The 18190-nt window shown below is 40.4% G+C and overlaps 1 protein-coding gene across 2 annotated transcripts in view; it reads right to left on the reverse strand.

Moving 5' to 3' along the window:
• Nucleotides 1-718: 718 nt before the first annotated feature.
• The window catches only part of LOC139951573 (cyclin-dependent kinase 17-like), an 83188-nt gene continuing 65716 nt past the window's right edge, over nt 719-18190 (reverse strand). Inside the window, exons 9-14 of one of the 2 annotated variants that reach the window (XM_071950528.1) lie at nt 14226-14346; nt 12989-13235; nt 9982-10072; nt 9683-9760; nt 3701-3761; nt 719-1717 (exon numbers count right to left, since the gene is read on the reverse strand). In XM_071950528.1, coding sequence (XP_071806629.1) covers nt 1672-1717; nt 3701-3761; nt 9683-9760; nt 9982-10072; nt 12989-13235; nt 14226-14346 — 644 coding nt within the window. In that variant the 3' untranslated portion in view covers nt 719-1671. The remainder of the gene's footprint in view (nt 1718-3700; nt 3762-9682; nt 9761-9981; nt 10073-12988; nt 13236-14225; nt 14347-18190) is intronic. The other variant, XM_071950537.1, reaches the window with a different exon arrangement.

The raw sequence follows: 18190 nt of genomic DNA on the forward strand, positions 1-18190 counted from the left end.
GTAAGTCTTCAACACAACTAATAGACCATTTTTTATAGGCTGTGATCACTGAAGTCGAACAGTGGGGATGCCTACAGATTTCACCTAACTCTTTCTAACTTAGCATTAATCCTAGGACTTAAGATGGGGTCAGTTCCGTATTTAAATATGTAGGACCCATTAAACTCTTCCCAAGTTAGGACGGGTTTACGTCCTAACTCAAGTTTGGATTAATCCTAGCGCTTCGTGAAATTGGCTGCGGGGCACTAAACAATTTGCCACACCACAGGTTTAAACTGTGCGCTGAATTACCAACATAAAAAATGTTACTTCATCTAGAGTTTCCTCAATAGATGTGAGTAGCTCACTCTTTTGATGAGACAGGTACTAGCCAATACACCCTATTCATAACGCACAGCGCACATACGCGCGCGTCTCCTGTCTGCCATTTTGTGGGTCAAAACGTGCACAAAATGATGGTACACCTGTTAACGCACCTCTAAACAATAAACATCTACCATTTCTGCCTTTTTGGGGAGTCCATTCCATTTGTGCACGTTTTGACCCATGAAATGAACGACAGGAGATGAGCCTGTATGTGTTTACGCACCTCTGAACAATGAACATCTGCCATTTCTGCCTTTTCGACCCATAAAATGGCGGACAGGAGACGTGTGTGTATGTACGCTGCGTGTTGTGAATAGGGTGTGTTGGCTAATAGCTGTCTCATCAAAAGAGAGAGCTACTCACATTTGCGGCCTATACAGACGACAGCTACTCACTGTACAAAAAACTGCTTCCAAAACCATAATGTGCTTTCACAAAGTGTAACCCCGCAGACTATACCTCCTGTTTAGCTTCATTTGATCTTGTCCTACAATGACTGTGTCATCATGAAGCCATAGCCTGGGTACCATACACCTTCTGTTATCGGTCACTGGTTTCTATCTACATTTCACCATGCCCTTAGCACACTACATAGCCTTGCAACTTTCAATTCTAGTCCCAGGACCCAATGACCATATGCAGAGTTACCCGAAAATAAACCAGATTGATACTGGCCAAGTTTTGGAGTCGTTCAATTTTGACCTTTACATTTAAGCAGCTGATGAAGGAAGCCCACATCACTATACAAACTAACCAATCAAATGCACTAAAAAGTACAGCCAGTGCCTCATGCAGGGGGTATGTCTTGCTTGAAGTCACTAGCTCAGAACAGCACCCTTTGTAGCTTTAAAAGAAAAAAAGGGGAAAAAAACAAGGCCAAGTTTGCGCAAGGACTATTGTTGACCTTAGTTTGACTCTGTCTAGTCGGTCTACGCTAGATGACTATTTGGAACTAACCTACCAGGTATGGTCGCATCGCTGGTTAACAATAAACAGTTTCATAGCACAGTGCAGAGTAGACCAGTTAAAACAAAATGATAGTGTGTGTAAAGTTGCCGATCGCCCTGTAATGACATGACAAGTGTTGTTCGCAGTTATAACAAACGCACGTCACTAAACAACCACTTGTTAACCGTCGATCCTTACAAGAACTTGACATAAATCTCCCAACTGGTTGATTCTGGAGGCGGGGAGGGGGGACTATGTATGACGCTTGGAAGTACATGAGGGGCGGAGTTTAGGGTAAATCTTGTCCAATAAATGACGCAAGTGTAGGCTTCTTCTGTTACGTAGATGAATCCATCATCATGTGTTCAGTACACCATGCTTTGTCGTCTGCCACGAGTGGGACCTACATCATATAGAGAGGGAGAAGACAAAATTAAAACAACCGATTAGTTTTTAATAGAAATCCTACTTCACATTTCAAGCATTTGCCAACAGTCAGGCATGTGAGTAACTATCCATGAAAAAAAAGAGGAAAAGAGAAAACCAGGCAAGAAAGAAAGTGGAAAAGATAATATTCCTATACTTTTTGTTCAGTGCCTTTAACAAGTCAAAAGGGTAGCAAAAGTCCAAACCAATCAGAAGCGCATAAATGCATGTTTTATACTCTATGAATAATTCACCAACAAAACCACAAAACAAGTTGGAAAAGGCCCTTGTGGCTTTGCCACTTGCGTGTGTGGTCTCCCGTTCCAGTCACTTTGGACCGCGGCTCTACGAAGCTGTCCAAGCCACGAAGGCCTTGACAAAAGAATAATGTGGGACGAGAAGAAGATGAAGTTCAGTTCTAATGGTGTAAACAGCAAGGTATCGGGATTATGTCAACGACTACAGTTTTTACAGTGTGATTATGGTGTTATAATTTGTGATATGGTGAGAACATTCGGTGTACTACATGAGCTACCACAAGCAGTTATGTACTTGCTTCAGGGTTAAGATTTGATGGGAGTTAACAATCCTGGTAAATGCTGGCATGGGTTCCCTCGTAAGCGCGGTACATACTTCCTGCGAATGTGAATGCGACACAAGATGTACTTAGCTTACCATTGTTCTGCTAAGCATAGATAAGCAGGACACCAGTCCTGATGGTACATATTACATGGTATTTTGGCTGGTAACCTTTTTCTGGTAAGCATAATAGTATTATGCTGAGGCAATTTTTGTTCCTTAAAGCAGTATTGGGCACTGATTGATTTCAGGATGATATTCGCCTTATGGAAAACATTGAACAAAACTAGGAAGTATGGCCCAATGGAACACCACCATACCCCAGTCCAACCTTCAAATTTGAAAAACATCAATACTTAACTATGAAACCAAATGATCCATGAATTAATCAGTCACTACACAAATGAACACGCATTTAGTATTCCATAACCATGGTCTACCACAACTAAAACTACTGCAGATAAACAAAGCCATTAGCAAGCAACGTGTAGCGACAGTGGAATGTTATGTACAGCATTAAAATCATCTTAGTCTGGTACCCTGCGACCACAATAGGAGTGCACACAGTGAAACACAGTGTATACAAAAGCACCGGACAGTTCCACATAGTTCAATCATCAGCCTTGTTTGAAATCAAGACTTGGGATTTTTCCATCCGTCTGCAGCTAGCCCTGAACCGTAAGTTCGCACCAAAAAGTATATTACTGAGTGAACCCAAACCAGGAAAATATACATGAAAACCGATTCTACACCAAGACTTGATGAAAATATTTATCTTATGAAAACCGATACTACATGTGCACCAAGACTTGATGAAAAATTCTTGGAAATGACAGAGAATTAGAATGATTTTAGTCTTCCCAAAAACCAATGACAATAACTTGATATGACGTTGTTGTTTGTAAACAAGTTGTTTTTAAACGAGAGGATTGAAATAGACCATGTCGAATAACTCTTTGTTGCTATGAAAGCGCCCATATTGTAGGGCAGGCCGTATGCACGTCTAAACGAGTACATCAATGAAGCACATACGTTCCCGGTTTGATTTCAATGGCACACGCACGCACATTTCACTGTATTTGAATGGTAACGTCATATTCGATACGGTGTATAGACTATATTGAATATGACGTCACCATGCAAATATCTTCCCTACAACATGGCGTCTGTGAGCGTGGGCGTGTGTGTGCGTGCTTTTGCCGTAGAAATCATACCGGGAACGCTGCATGCTTCTTTGATGTAAACGTTTAGATGGCATACGGTTTGCCCTACAAGATGGTGACTTTCATAGCAGCAAACATGCTATTCAATACGGTGTATAAAGCCAATGATGGTATGTACTTAAGCCTGATGTAGAGTTCCTAAGTTTTAAGTTATATACCTTCCACAGTTTGCATAGGCATGCTTTGTCATGTTTGTGGTAGTGGAGTCCTGGATAGTATCTGTGCGGGATAAATTATGATGGGAGGATGGAAGATGGATGGCGGATTGATGAGAGGGGATGGGGGATAGTGGGGAGGGGAGTGGTAGGCGGAGATTGGTGGGAAGAGAGTGGTGGGATGGGATTAGTGGGAAGGGATTGGTGGAAGGGGATTAATTGGAAGGAATTGGTGGAAGGGGATTAATGGGAAGGGATTGGTTGAAGGGGATTAATGGGAAGGGATTGGTGGAAGGGGGTTAATGGGAAGGGATTGGTGGAAGGGGATTAATGGAAGGGATTGGTGGGATTGGATTAGTAGGAGGGGATGGTGGGTGGGGATGGTGGGAGGAAGGGATGATTGTGACGATGGTGGTATTGGATAAAAGGGAGAGACACAAATTAGACAATAGGGTAAGGATAACACAGAAATACAAAACAGAAAGGTTATAACAACAAACAAACAAAGAGCATTTGTACAAACATGGGAATTTCGTCAGACAGATGCCCCCACGAATCGGCGACCAACAAACAACGATGAGACACAAAGACAGACAGAGAAGGGGTAGACACAAGGGAACAATGGAACATGATGATAAATGATGGGAAGGGAGTGACGGAAGAAAGAAGACAAAAGAAAAGAGAGAAAGAAAACCAACAGTATTATGAGAAAAAGTTAATGACAAAAGTGAAAAATGTAATATTCAACTCTCACGATGCATCAAAACATTCAGCATGCAGCAAGTGTGATGCGGGCAGGGGCTGAGGTCATGTGGGCCAGGCTGGGGTGTGGAAACATGTGGGCGTGGCTGGTGTGGACTCATGCGGGCGGGGCTGGTGTGGAATCAACAAAGTCTGACATGGTGTGTTACATCTCACTATCAACAACATTTAACACGGAAACGGTCAAAACGTGTGGATATCAACAAACTCTCATGCACGTCAACACATGAACTACAAATAAACAACAAGGTGTTTTTTAAGTTTTTTTAATCAAAACCAGCAGGGGGTGGGGGGGGGGGATGGGTTTCTACTTTCACTAATTTACTGTACTTTTTTGCTGGACTGGTGTTTAAGGGGAAGAACTGGCAATAGTTCACAATTTGTTTTATGCTTTTTTGAAAATGAGAGACATTTTTAGACATAAGCTGGCAGGAGATACATAATTCTATTTTTGTGATTTCTGCTGCCAACTAGTGTCTCCCATACATGTATTTGCAACAGGACGACTTTTCCCAATCTTGGCTGTGACCGTGACGTTTGCTCTGGCTTAAACTGCAATGGCTGTGGCCCAAGCTGCAAAGAGCAGCTGTGGCTTGGCTTGAGCTTTAGGGTTGTGGCTTAAGCTCCTATGGTTGTGGATTAAGCTGCGATGGCTGTGGATTGGCTTCTAAAGCATATGAGGGTTAAGCTACAAGGGCTGTGGCTTAAGCTCCAATAGATGTGGCTTAAGTTAAACGGATGTGGCTTAAGCTGCAATGGCTTCAGCTAGTGGCCTAACATTTGAAATAGCATTGAAGTCACAAAGTCACACCCAATGTATGGGATAAGTCCAGAATAACATTACCAATGCAACAAACTACTTAGCTACTACTAGCGATGCCTTTTTTGTCGTGTCAATTTAGTGGTCAAACGTTATTGCTAATGTATAAAGAGGATTCAACTTAAACGCTCAGTTGTCTAGACAGCCATCTGGGCCCAATCTCACAAACAAGCTAAACACAGAAAAGTATTACTTAGCAGAAACGGGTTACCAGACCAAATTACATTAAGTTTGCATTGTTGTAGCTGGTGCCCGACTCAACTTTCAGTATTTTCTGCTGAACAGCTTTATGAAATTGTGCCCTGCTCTACAATGACACGGACATGGGTTTGAATCCCACCTTAACAGTCTTGGGATCTTTTCAGCAGTGGTAAAAACCCATTGGTTGTCATTTGACCAATCACAAAAAAAAAAATTACAAATAATTCAACCAATCACAACCAAGGTTGAGACAACAAAACAATCTCAAATCAGACCAGAGAGTCGTTCCACCAATAAAAATCAAACTTCACAGACTTGACCAATCACGGTCAAGACAAAAATACCCGCGCCTAATCATAAAGGGCCAACAGGTGTTCAGAGGTAACCAATCACAACAGTACTCCCCTTGCATGATAATGTGACACCAACGACTGTTTGACCAATCAAAGACAAGACTAACATCCATCTGACCAATCAAAGCCAGCAGGCCTGGAATGTCCTATTTGAGAGGGCAAGGCCATTTTCATTTTGTAAAGGGCACTTCCAATGGGAAATCTCAACGTCTATGGGAAAATTTTGAAGGGGCACCAAGGCAAAGACCAGGGCGAACATTTTAAAAGTATTTACCAACTAATGACCCTAATACAAAGCAGATAAATACATGAAGAAACAAACAGAACAGACAAAATATCATAGATATTGATATCATAATTATGGCCTAGCGGTTAAGAGCACCGGATTCAAGCTCTGGTGTTTGATCAACAGAGTGTGGGTTCAAATCCCAGTCGTGACACTTGCTACGTAAAATTGGGGAGGTAGTGATTTCTGCTCTATTGGCCAGGCTTTGGATTGATGATACCCAAGCCAACATCCGTATGGACTGTAAAGGGGGTAACCCTGTTTCAGCCCTAGGAGTAGGTGGCAACAGCCTATGGAAAAAAATAATTGTAGACCACACCTTGAAGTAGCCTTCAGGCCTTGTGAGTCTGGCGACTTGCATTTAATAAAATAAAAAAAATAGGGTTTGTCCAGTCTTTGTCTGGGTCTTCTCTTCTGATGAAAAACCCAAAACCCATCAAGAATAAAAATCTTTGTTACCATTCAATGTCATGCATAGCTTTTAGAAAGGGAAGCCAAAATTATAATGAACACCACTCCAACAAAGTTTGTTAGTCGCAGAGAGAAAGAACGATAGCTTCAAGAAAGACATGCCCAAATAAAATCATGTCAACTGGTGTGTTTGAAAATTCACACACAAAAAATAACAGATTTTGGGGTTGAACAAAGAAAAATTTACTAGGGTGGGGCTCTAACCAATAACCTCCGGAATAACGAGCTGGCGCTCTACCAACTAAGCTATCTAGCCCCTTGTTTGCGATCTCCCTAATTTGTCAATAACTTTGTTTGGGGTGCCAGTCAGAAGCTAGACAACCCTTAACTGCTATGTAGCCAGGGATCAAACCCAAGTTTATGATACAACCTGTGAAGCAGCAGGAGGAATCACCTTAAGGAGATGCAACTGATTTTCAATAAATTGAATATTCTATGGATAGTTTGAACAAACATCTTGTCCCATGAGAAATACTCCTCCAAATAGACACTGGACACTATTGGTAATTACTCAAAGTAATTGTTAGCATAAAAAAAAACTCACTTTGTAACGAGCAACAGAGAGCTGTTGATAGTATAATATAAAAAAATGTGAGAAATGGGCTCCCTCTGAAGTAACGTAGTTTTTGAGAAAGAGATAATTACTCACTAAAATATTAAACGACTTCAGGCCTGAGACCTTTTACTTGGCAGCTGAAAGCACACAAATTTGTGCGACAAGGGTATTTTTTCTTTGATCATTCTCTTGCGACTTCGATGACCAATTGAGTCCAAATTTTCACAGATTTGTTACAACAATGTATATGCAACTGTTGGGACCAAGTGAGAGTACTAGTCTTTGACATTCACCAAAGGTGCCCAGTGCCTTTAAAGTGCACTTTACATTAAGGAAATATGCGTCAAGTAAATTTGTTTTTTAGAGGTATGTATACAACAAAATCCAACTTAACAATCCAAGTAGATTGTAAGTGAAAGCCAGACTGTGTATTATCCTACAGCTAAACTATACTTCTTGAAAACATAACAAACAGGCACAAAGATTGGTCCCAAAACCAATGTTCTACAATCCCATAAACACTGCAGCAGCGCTTATAACAGCTCTATGAACATACTGTTTGTGCTCAACTCCTAAACATGCAAACCAAATCCTTAAAGGCACTGTACACGTTTGGTAATTGTCAAAGACCAGTGTTCTCCCTTGTGTGTATCACATCATAAAAATAACAACTCCTGAATTTTGGGCTCAATCGGTCATCGAAGTTGTGAGAAAATGATGAAAGAAAAAACACCCTTCTTGGACAAATTTGTGTGCTTTCAGTTAGGTATTTTAGTGAGAAAGTACCTCTTTCTCAAAAACTACGTTACTTCAGAGGGAGTCGTTTCCCACAATGTTTTATTCTATCAACAGCTCTCCCATGCTCATTACCAAGTCAGCTTTTAAGTTAATATTTGTTTTGAGTATTTACCAAACGTGTACCTTCCCTTTAACAGCACAGCTAGAAAGAGAAAAAGGGCAAGCATTGCATAATGAACAAAATTCAATTAATTGGGGTCCAATTTGAAGAGCTGCTCAAGCAGAAAATACTGCTTAAACAACTTCGCTATAAGCAAACGCTTGTTGACTGATATTTTGAATGGTGAGCATAACTTTGTTGCTCTAAAAAATTGGGCCCATCAGATTTGTAACACTGCTAGGTTGCATCTCTTGAACGAAAACGAACTGGAGGGGTAGAATTCTACAGTACGGTTTGTCCGTACAGAATTGGTTCTCAGGGAAGCAAGGATTTCTGCCTTACGTCAAACGTATTTCACAGGTTAGCATGGCATTTCCGCTTGTCTGCTTGCTTATTCCATGAGGCATTCTTCACTTACACATTCTTTCGCTTAACTTGACCAGTAAGCTAAGAATGGTGATCGCAGGCCCAGAATTCGGTGGTAAGCAGAGCCATGACTTTGGGCGCTGATGGCTTCTCAATTTTACCGCACTCATCGAAGCACAATGTGCAATAATGTCTCTATTCTCTCTGTCATGATGTTGTGCCCGTAAGTGCCACAGTTGTGGCTTATTGGGGTATGGGGTTGGTTGTCTACAAAAAACTTAATAGTAACGCGGTCAAAGTGACTCCCACAACTTTAAAAGTAAACATGAAAACGAACAAAACTAGTTGCTGTTCCAATGCGTCATTTCAGCGGGGAAAAAATTTAAAGGCAAAATGATATTTCTATATCACAAGCAAATAAAATGCGCTAAAAGAGGGGAGCGGAAAAAATTGCATGCTCAAACATGTATGCACACTGCAAAAACAGATAACTAATTTTAACTATTGTCTAAAGTATTTCAAAAAAAAAAAAAATTATGAATATCATCTATAAAGAAATACAATGTTTGGATAGCAAAGATCAAGGGGAGTAAGGATTATGTTTTACGCAAATAGAGAAGTCAGTTTTGATTGGGTATCAGTAGCCAATGTGACCTGTGACATCACATGCTTACAAAAAGAGCCAAAGAGACTGGACTTTGAGCAGGCACAATTTGTACAAAGCCCAGCGGTGAAATACGTAAATTGCATTTTATGGAGGTTTCACTGTGCATTTTTTTCATCAATTCTTGGTCATATGAAGAAAAGGGTGAAATTTTAAAACTTGTTCAGCTTTCACTTTTACAGCCATTATTTTCCCCAATCCTTGATTCAATGTACCATCCAAATGTAACATTTCTCGTATGACCGACGAGTGTAGTATGTTGCCTGCCATGAAATGCAATGGAATGCACAAGGCCACTCTTTCTGTAAACAATGGTCTGTAGGCACCAGCTGGGTACTATCTGGGTACGCACATGGGTAACTTGTGGGTGACAGGCGAGTATTGGCTGTGGTTTGATTGGGCATACGCCGGGTACTATTTTGATACCTATGCTATCTGGGTAGCTAGATTGGTATTTGCCAGTTGTTAATTACAAACTTAGTACCAGATAATAACTGGGCACTAACTGGGTACAAACTGGGTACAGTCTGGCACCAGATGGGTAACTGCATGGTACTACTTTGGTATGATCTGGGTATCACTTAGGTACAGTATGGGTAGCAACTTACCTTGCACTGGTACAGCTGAAGACCTGATTCCAGGGTCTTTCTCCAATTTACATTGCTCAAGTTCAAAGATTGACTCCTCTGATAAAAGACAAGAGGACAAAAGCTCACATAAGAAGAAGTTTTGGGTGGAACAAAGAAATAAAGAATAGATTGGGATTTGAACTATTTGTCCTTCTCCTCTTGACAGCTCCGTTGTTATTCCGGAGGTCGCAGGTCAAAACCCCACTCTAGCCAATTGTCTAATTCGGATACTAGGGAGGGGGGGGGGGGGGGGTTAAAGAAATTTGTTGTAATCTTACCATCTCCGAGCTGCGTGATTCGAGGGCCGAAGCCATTGAAGAATGGATGCCTCATAGCGTTGTGACCAGATATTCTATTCTTGCCTTGGTACTGTGGGAACAAATATGGAAAATAATGATAACAACTAGTCATTGGACAAATAACATTCCTGTAATCTTACTCAGCTCCCTGGCGAGTATACAGCCACAGACTGCCGTAGCGATCTTATAGACACTGGACACTATTGGTAATACCGTAATTTTCGGATTATAAACCGCGCGGCGTATAAACCGCACTTCCTCAAAATATACAAAAAATATTTAGATGTCGGCGTATATGCCGCGCGGCGTATAAACCGCGATCAAAATAAAAAAAACATGAAAAAACTAACCTCAAAACACGGAAGTGAAGTACGCAAACCTGCCGCGTTACGGGTGATTTTTTTTATCTCACACTATCAGTCCTGAGTTATATTTTTTGTCCATCAACAACCCTTTTCAAGAATTTGAGATTTGATGATCGGTTGTGTTGGCCATGTTTTGTGAACTTCATTGGCAACAAACTCTCCGTGAATCAAAGATCGGTCGACAACGCACACCGAGAAATAGTTGAACTTTGCCCTGCATCGCATCGCCCTCTGTTGACAAAAGTTGTTCACGTTTGATTAGACTGGGCCCCGAGCCTCAAAGCGTGGGTCAGACGTTCAAGCTCCCCGTTGTACAATGGGCAGCCGCTCTACTCGATCCGTCCTAAGTCTAGCCAAGATTTTATGAATGGAAGTATCACCGGCCAATCAACAACGGCCAATCATCAAACGGCCAATCACCGCATGCGTGAACACTTAGGGGCCGTGCTTGTTTGCGGTCCTCTTTGTGTGGCGATGTGCAGCGACAGGCGGGCGGCACATCAGTCAGTATTGTATAGTTGCCGCAATGTGGGAGTTGCGTCGTAATTAAAGTGGAAATGTATTGAAGTTTACACTATTGATCGTAATTGAAATGATCTATTATAGGATAGCATTCTTTTTGTAAGCTGGCAGCACCCCCTTTGCGGGACCACATAATTGTTTGTGTTGGATAATTATGGATGAAAGTTACAACTGAAAATACGTTTATTATTTGTTTAAATAGAAAATAGACAAAACCAAAACCAAACGGTCCTTTTCAGGGCTACCACAACACAAACGAGAGTATTGTATATGACTGTTGTTTCTGTTTACAATGTATATAGGAACATTTTTTAAACATGCAAAATTCCTTTATAAAATAATTATAAAAGAAATAACAATGTGGACGGCTAAAGTTTTTCCCTCACCTTTATCGTATAGCGGTAGTAATGAAACAAAATGCGCTACCTTATTGTTTGCGTAATCACAAGGACAGGGGATTCACTTTTATTAAACATCGGAGTAGACGGGAAATAAGGTTGAAATGGGTCTTTCAATAAGGGAATTAAAGTAGGGTGGTTGGCCGGTGTTTCTCCCTCCCTTTTATTGTAGTCCCACAACGAGGATCCACACAACAGATTATTGCAACGACGGACGGGCGGAAGGACGTAGCGTGTGTGTATGTAGTAATGTATCATGCAGCGTGCACATTAAGCACATGTACACACATGCGAGTTCGTAAAGCTAGCAATCTGTTAATTGCGCTGCTCAATCTCGAGATTGCACAACAGATGTTGGTGGCACCGTATTGAGCGATGTTCGCCGACGGGTTGCGCTACGCCCTCGCATTTGCGCCACCTGGAAATAAAATTCCCAATGTTACTGGACTCAACAATCAGGGCAGGTTGAAAACGTTTTGTTTGATCCCCCCGGAGCGGCATAGTTCTTTGCGTACGTCCATTCACCATTCTGCTGTTGCGGTGTGTGCGTGGTTGAGCTGAAGAAACCGCTGGCTGACACGAGTGTAGCCTGGATGTCTGACGTCAGTATATAAAGATCGTGGGAAAAATAGACAGGGGACGAGTCTATCTCGCTGAGACACGAGTATAGCTTGAATGTCTGACGTCAGCATGTAGAGATCACTAGGATAAATAGACGGGCACCAGTCTAGTCTAACCCGAGTTGCGCTGAGAGGGGGAGCTAGCTAGCTAGCTGAGGGCGGTTGATAAACGTTTTACATGGTTTTACAAAGGAAACATGGAATACAATTGTGGTGGGATTTTCAACAGGTTTTTGTCATCACACAGGCAGGTTTTTGTTCTCGTTTAAGAAAAAAAAAACATTATTTAGAATATTTTACAAACGATCTTTCTTTTTAAAAATGCCGTTTTTTTCTCTTAAATATTTATACGTCGGCTTACAAGCCGCCCGGAGAATAAACCGCAGGAGTTCAAAAAAATGTCAAAATCAACATATAAACCGCAGTTTATAATCCGAAAATTACGGTAGTCAAAAACCAGTCTTCTAACTTGGTGTTTCTCAACATATGCACAAAATAACAAACCTGTGAAACTTTGAGCTCAATTGGTCGTCGAAGTTGCGAGATAACAATGGAAGAAAAAACACCCTTGTCACACAAAGTTGTGTGCTTTCAGATGCTTGATTTTGGGACCTCAAAATCTAATTCTGAGGTCTCGAAATCAAATTCGAGGGAAAATTACTTTTTCTCGAAAACTATGTTACTTCAGAGGGAGCCGTTTCTCACAATGTTTTATACTATCAACAGATCTCCATTGCTTTTTACCAAGAAAGTTTTATAAGCTAACAATTATTTTGAGTAATTACCAATAGTGTCCACTGCCTTTAAGGCGTTTTTCAAACACCTACCTCGCAGGTATTCATACCTCTTGGTGTTAGGTAGACAGGCAGTTAGAGCAGTTGATCCTGTGTACTAGGATTGGTAATACTCGTAAACACTTATCGTGGAAGAACAGTGGCTAACCAAAGTAATTCGTTCACCCTCGTTTACAGGTTTCCTCGGGCTTGCGATTTTTATAATTAATTTCACTTAAATGAGGCTTTTTGGTTTCATATATCAGAAATATATTGCAGGCTTTAAAAAGACAAAATGTTGCACTCACCTGTAATAGTTTACTTAATAAACACTGTCCGTCTGCGTCCAGCCGCGGGGCGTGATTGACGATGGGCTCCCGTCGGTACTGGTGGAAGTTATACGAGAGAAACTCCTCGTTTGATGAGATGTCGGGCCATGTCTCTTCAGTCGGGGTGCCTAGGACCTTCCAGATCAGATGGAGCTCATCTTCGACTGTCGAGCCGGGGAAGAGGGGTCGCCCTGATACCATCTCGTAGAAGATGCAGCCAACACCCCTGCCAAATAAAACGGGTTGGATGAAAAGTGTTCAAGATGAGGTAAAACCAACCTAGACTGAGATGTTGTTTGGCTAGAAAGACCAAATGTTGAAGGGGAAAAATAAAGGAGGTGGAAGATGACGAAAGATACCACTAGGCGACCACTTTTTTGTATATGTCTTTTTATGCCTTTGAACTTGACTTTTGTTTCCCCTTTATCCAGCCAAATTAATGTTGAGGTTTACTGTGACTAATTTAGTTCCATCCAGCCAGGAAGAAATAACTTGGACAACATCCCCTGGGCCCAGAGGGAGTTTCCCGTGTAACCCTCCAACCTCAAACACTTTGACTCATTACAACAACTCAGGGAGTCAAGAGTAGAGAAATGGATACGATTTTCATATCGGTATCTGTATCTGTATCCGCATGCTTGCGAAACCTCTCTAATAATAATATCTAGTATTTAAATATCAAATTTTACTATAACTGTATCAATGGGCTTTACATTAGCGCCCTGGTCATTGGGCCAGTCACATTCCTGTAATCTTTCTCAGCTCCCTGTGGAGTATACAGCCCTAAGCTGTTCCAAAGGCTTTTTCAATCAAACAATATCAACCTCTACCCACGCATGTACCCATTTATACCCCTGGGTGAAGAGAAGCAGTTATAGTTAAGTATCTTGCTCGGGGACACAAAGTGTCACGACCGGGAGTCGAACCCACACTCCGATGACTTAAGCCCGGTTCATACTTCCTGCGAATGCGAAAACGAATGTTGATGTCACAAATAGGCAATGAAATTCGCACTGAGTTGAGTTGTGCTCAACCCACTTGCTAATATCGCTGCGAAAGGAGGGTTGTGACGTCAAATTCGCTTCGCATTCGCAGGAAGTATGAACCAGGCGTTTACCACCAAACTTAAATTTGATGCTGTTGACCGTTTCGCGTTATTCAAGGGCTCTATTGACCTCAGCGATGGCAACCAATGAAAGAGGTTTAAAAGACTCACCACATGTCAATGGAGGTTGAATACTCTGTACTTCCCAAGAGAACATCAGGTGGACGATACCAAAGAGTGACGACCTCGTTGGAAAACGTCTTGCTGGGGACGGACTTCGCTCTGGCCAACCCTGCATAAGATTACACAGTTCAAAGGTTAAAAGGTTAAAGGTCACATTTGCATGTAAAGGTCAAGCTCAAAGAGGTCGAGGTCACCTGACTTATGTTGATCTACTTAGAAGGGTCACTGGATTTGTGACAGTTGGGGAAATATCTACATGCATGACACTTAACCATTGCTTCGTCATTCGGATGGGACATACAGCCGTTGGTCCCATGTGTTGTGTAACGCATGTAAAAGAACCCACTTATCGAAAAGAGAAGGGGTTCGCCCCGGTGTTCCTTGCTGTGGCTGCTGTATGCGCCATACCACCTTGTAAACCCTTATACGGTGCTAAATAAATGGGAATTCATCACTTCAGTAACCTTTCTTTCTGAAAGTTTGTATATACTCAGCACCTTGAGTACCTTGTTTGGTAGATACGTGCGCTACATAAGACTTTGATATTATATTATTATTATTATTATTATTATTATTATTATTATTATTATTATTATTATTATTATTATTATTATTATGAGGGACAGGGAGATCTGGGGAAAACTCAGCTGTAGCATCATTGACCGAGGACACCACTCAAAAAAGAATAAAGGCTGGAAATCTGGCGTGCAAATCTGTCCTAATTGGGGAGTTTAGGCCTCGAGGCGGCAGTAGACATACAAGGTTCTTTTTTCCGTTGTTACCATAGTTCTGAACAAAACAGACTATGCAATAACCAATAAGAAGTATTTTTCGGCAACCATTTTTTATTTTTACAAACAATGCATTACGAATAAAAACACATTGGACTCATTCGATATGAATCTTGTATTGATAAATCCTACTTTGCTGTAGATCGATTCATACACGCAAGCGCTGTACACCATGCAGCCATTGCTGGGGTGCTGGCTCCACAAGGTTTTGAAATGAGACATCATAAAACCATTGTCTTTTATACTTTATATGGAATTATCAAAGACCATTCTTCTCACTTGGTGTATCCCAACATATCCAGGAAATAACAAACCTGTGAAAATTTTAACTCCATTGGTCGTCAAAGTTGTGAGAGAATAACCCTTGTCACAAGAAGTTGTGTGATTTCAGATTCTTGATTTCGAAACCTCAAAATCAAACTCAAATATTTTAGTGAGAAATTATTTTGAAGGGAGCCGTTTCTCAAAATGGTTTATACCATCAACAGCTCTCCATTGATCGTTAACAAGTAAGTTTTTATGCTAATAGTTATTACCAATAGTGTCCAGTGCCTTTAAGTGTTATCACAGGCATACTTGTGGAATACAGAAAAAAAATTGGTGTCTGTGTCTGCGTCCCAACTTGTGATGGTAAAAGAACACTTATTATAACATAAAGCGATCATAAGTATGATTTGTTTTTCTTTTCCACGGTGATCAGTAAAACATCACTTCTGCAAAATAAAGAATAAAAATGACGAATAATAGTCAACTGCAGCTTACTTTACAGTATAATAAAGTGCTGCATTTACATGTATTGGTTGGTTCAGCTGTAAATTATGCGCATAGTTTAACTATTCACTTCATTACTGTAGTGTACTTCCTGCTCTTTCTGACTCAAAGTCAGTATTCTCCCGCAAGCCAATCTCCCATGAGATTTCATTTTGCGACTTAATAACGTTTGAACGTTGGTGAAGCTTCGCATTATGCTGAAAATTCCCACTTGATTATGTGATAATGCGGATTTGAGAAAACAAAAACACTGTTTATTTACCGGTGATAATTTGAATGCATTCAAAACAACTACTTGTTTAAGAGTAGCTATGAATATACTGAATAGTAGACTTGCGGGTATAACCATGTGTAAAATCTCTATGGAGGGAGTGTTGGCTTTGGAAAGAGCCGGTTTGGTCTCAACGTTACAAATAGTATATCTGCTCGTCTTCAGGGGAACTACTTGTTTATCCGATAACGCTCGCTCCAATAAACAGAATACAGCCAGTTTGCTTGTTAAGCGTGTAGTAATACTTCAACTACATGTAATGGTACTACATGATGATGTATGCCAGGATAAAAAAAAATATAATTATTCAAATTTGGAATGAAGTCATATTTCAGAAAGCTGTATATAAAAAACCTTACAAAATGAAATGATTTTGGTGGTTACATAACATTTAAAGACATGGCTAACTTTATCTATTGTGGAATACCAGTCTTCTCACTTGGTGTATCTCAACATAATGCGTAAAATAACAAACCTGTGAAAATTTGAGCTCAATTGGTCGTCGAAGTTGCGAGATAATAATGAAAGAAAAACACCCTTGTCACACAAAGAGGTGTGCTTTCAGATGCTTGATTTTGAGAGGTACAATACCAGGATAAAAAACTTAATTAATATTTAAATTTAGTCCTAAAGCTTACAGTTCATATAAGAACCATTTTTTTTTCTGTGGAATATTACCCTCTGGAATGAAATCATATTTCAGAAAGCTGTTTAAATAAAAACCTTAAAAAAATTAAAATGAATTTGGTGGTTACAACAAAATTTAAAGACATTGGACACCTTTGGTCATTGTCAAAGACCAGTCTTCTCAAAAATTATCTAAACCATAATATAAGGGTAAAAACCAAAATTAATATTCTTTATCCCTGATGCAAATTTAACACCTATTATATAGTTATGCGGTACCCGCTGCCAAAACATAGGATTCAAACTGCCTCTAGCTATCGGGCAATCTCGATGGTCTAGTTGGTAAGACACTGCTCTAGAATTGCAAGGGTCGTGGGTTCGAATCCCACCCGAGTAACATGCCTGTGATATTTTTTCACAGGACTTGGGAAAGTACTGAGTATACAGTGCTAACACACATCCGTGTATGGGTAAAAACCAAAATTAATATTATAAACTATAAACCATATTACTTTGAATGGAATCCTCTCTAAAAAATAGCTTTTATTATCAAAGGCTGCAAGAGAATCTGGAAAACGATTCATTCATGAATGGTTTATCAGATTTCTGTGGATGCGTTTGTTTGTAAATGCTTTGGCCAGACCTGCGGTTAGTACCCAAGGTCACCATCGCTAAGCATGAATGGATTCAATGTTTTCGGGAAAAGCAAGTTGATACTGTTTTCAGTTGAAACTTCCACAGGTGACTTTTCTTTCTAGCCTTTAAATCAGCATTACATTGACAAACACCAACCTATGACCCTACCTTCAAACAGGCCTGTGAGTGGACCTTAAAAACAAAGAGATGAAACACTCTAGGCCTACATGTACATGATGTAAAAATGATCTTGTAACATAAAGCGAGCTGGTCGAATCGGGGCACCCCATTTAATCCAGTATCTAGTTGTACATATTGTTGCCAAGCTTATATAAGGCATGCAAAGCTTATATAAGGGGGGGGGGTTACTACAAAAAAAAGGAAAAAAACAAAAACAAACAGAAATATAAAATTGGCCTGATAAAAAAATTTTTTTTTTAAAGGATATCCGCTTTAAAGCGGAGATTTCACATACCTGTTTTTAACTCTTTTTGACAGCCGCGAGAAAGACATAATTAAAATTGAGGTAAAATAAACAAACGCCCGAGACTTTGTCAACATAAAAAAAAAAGGGGTCAATTTGAGACTTTCCCCTTTTTTTCACAAAAACTGACAGGCTTATTGACAAGGGTCCAATTTCATGCTCAATAATTTTCTACTAAGCATAAATGAGCAGGATACCAGTCACAAATTGCACATGTGGCATGGTAGTTTGGTTGGTAACCTTATTCTGGTGAGCATCATTTTGTTGTGCTTAGCTGCTTTTTGTGCTTAAGCAACTCTATAAAATTGGGCCCTGGGCACAACTTAACAATCAATATCTGTATCTACAGTGAAATTCAATGCTCATTTGTTGT

This window comes from Asterias amurensis, chromosome 2 (assembly GCF_032118995.1).
Source record: "Asterias amurensis chromosome 2, ASM3211899v1".
Classification (NCBI taxonomy): Eukaryota; Metazoa; Echinodermata; class Asteroidea; order Forcipulatida; family Asteriidae; genus Asterias; species Asterias amurensis.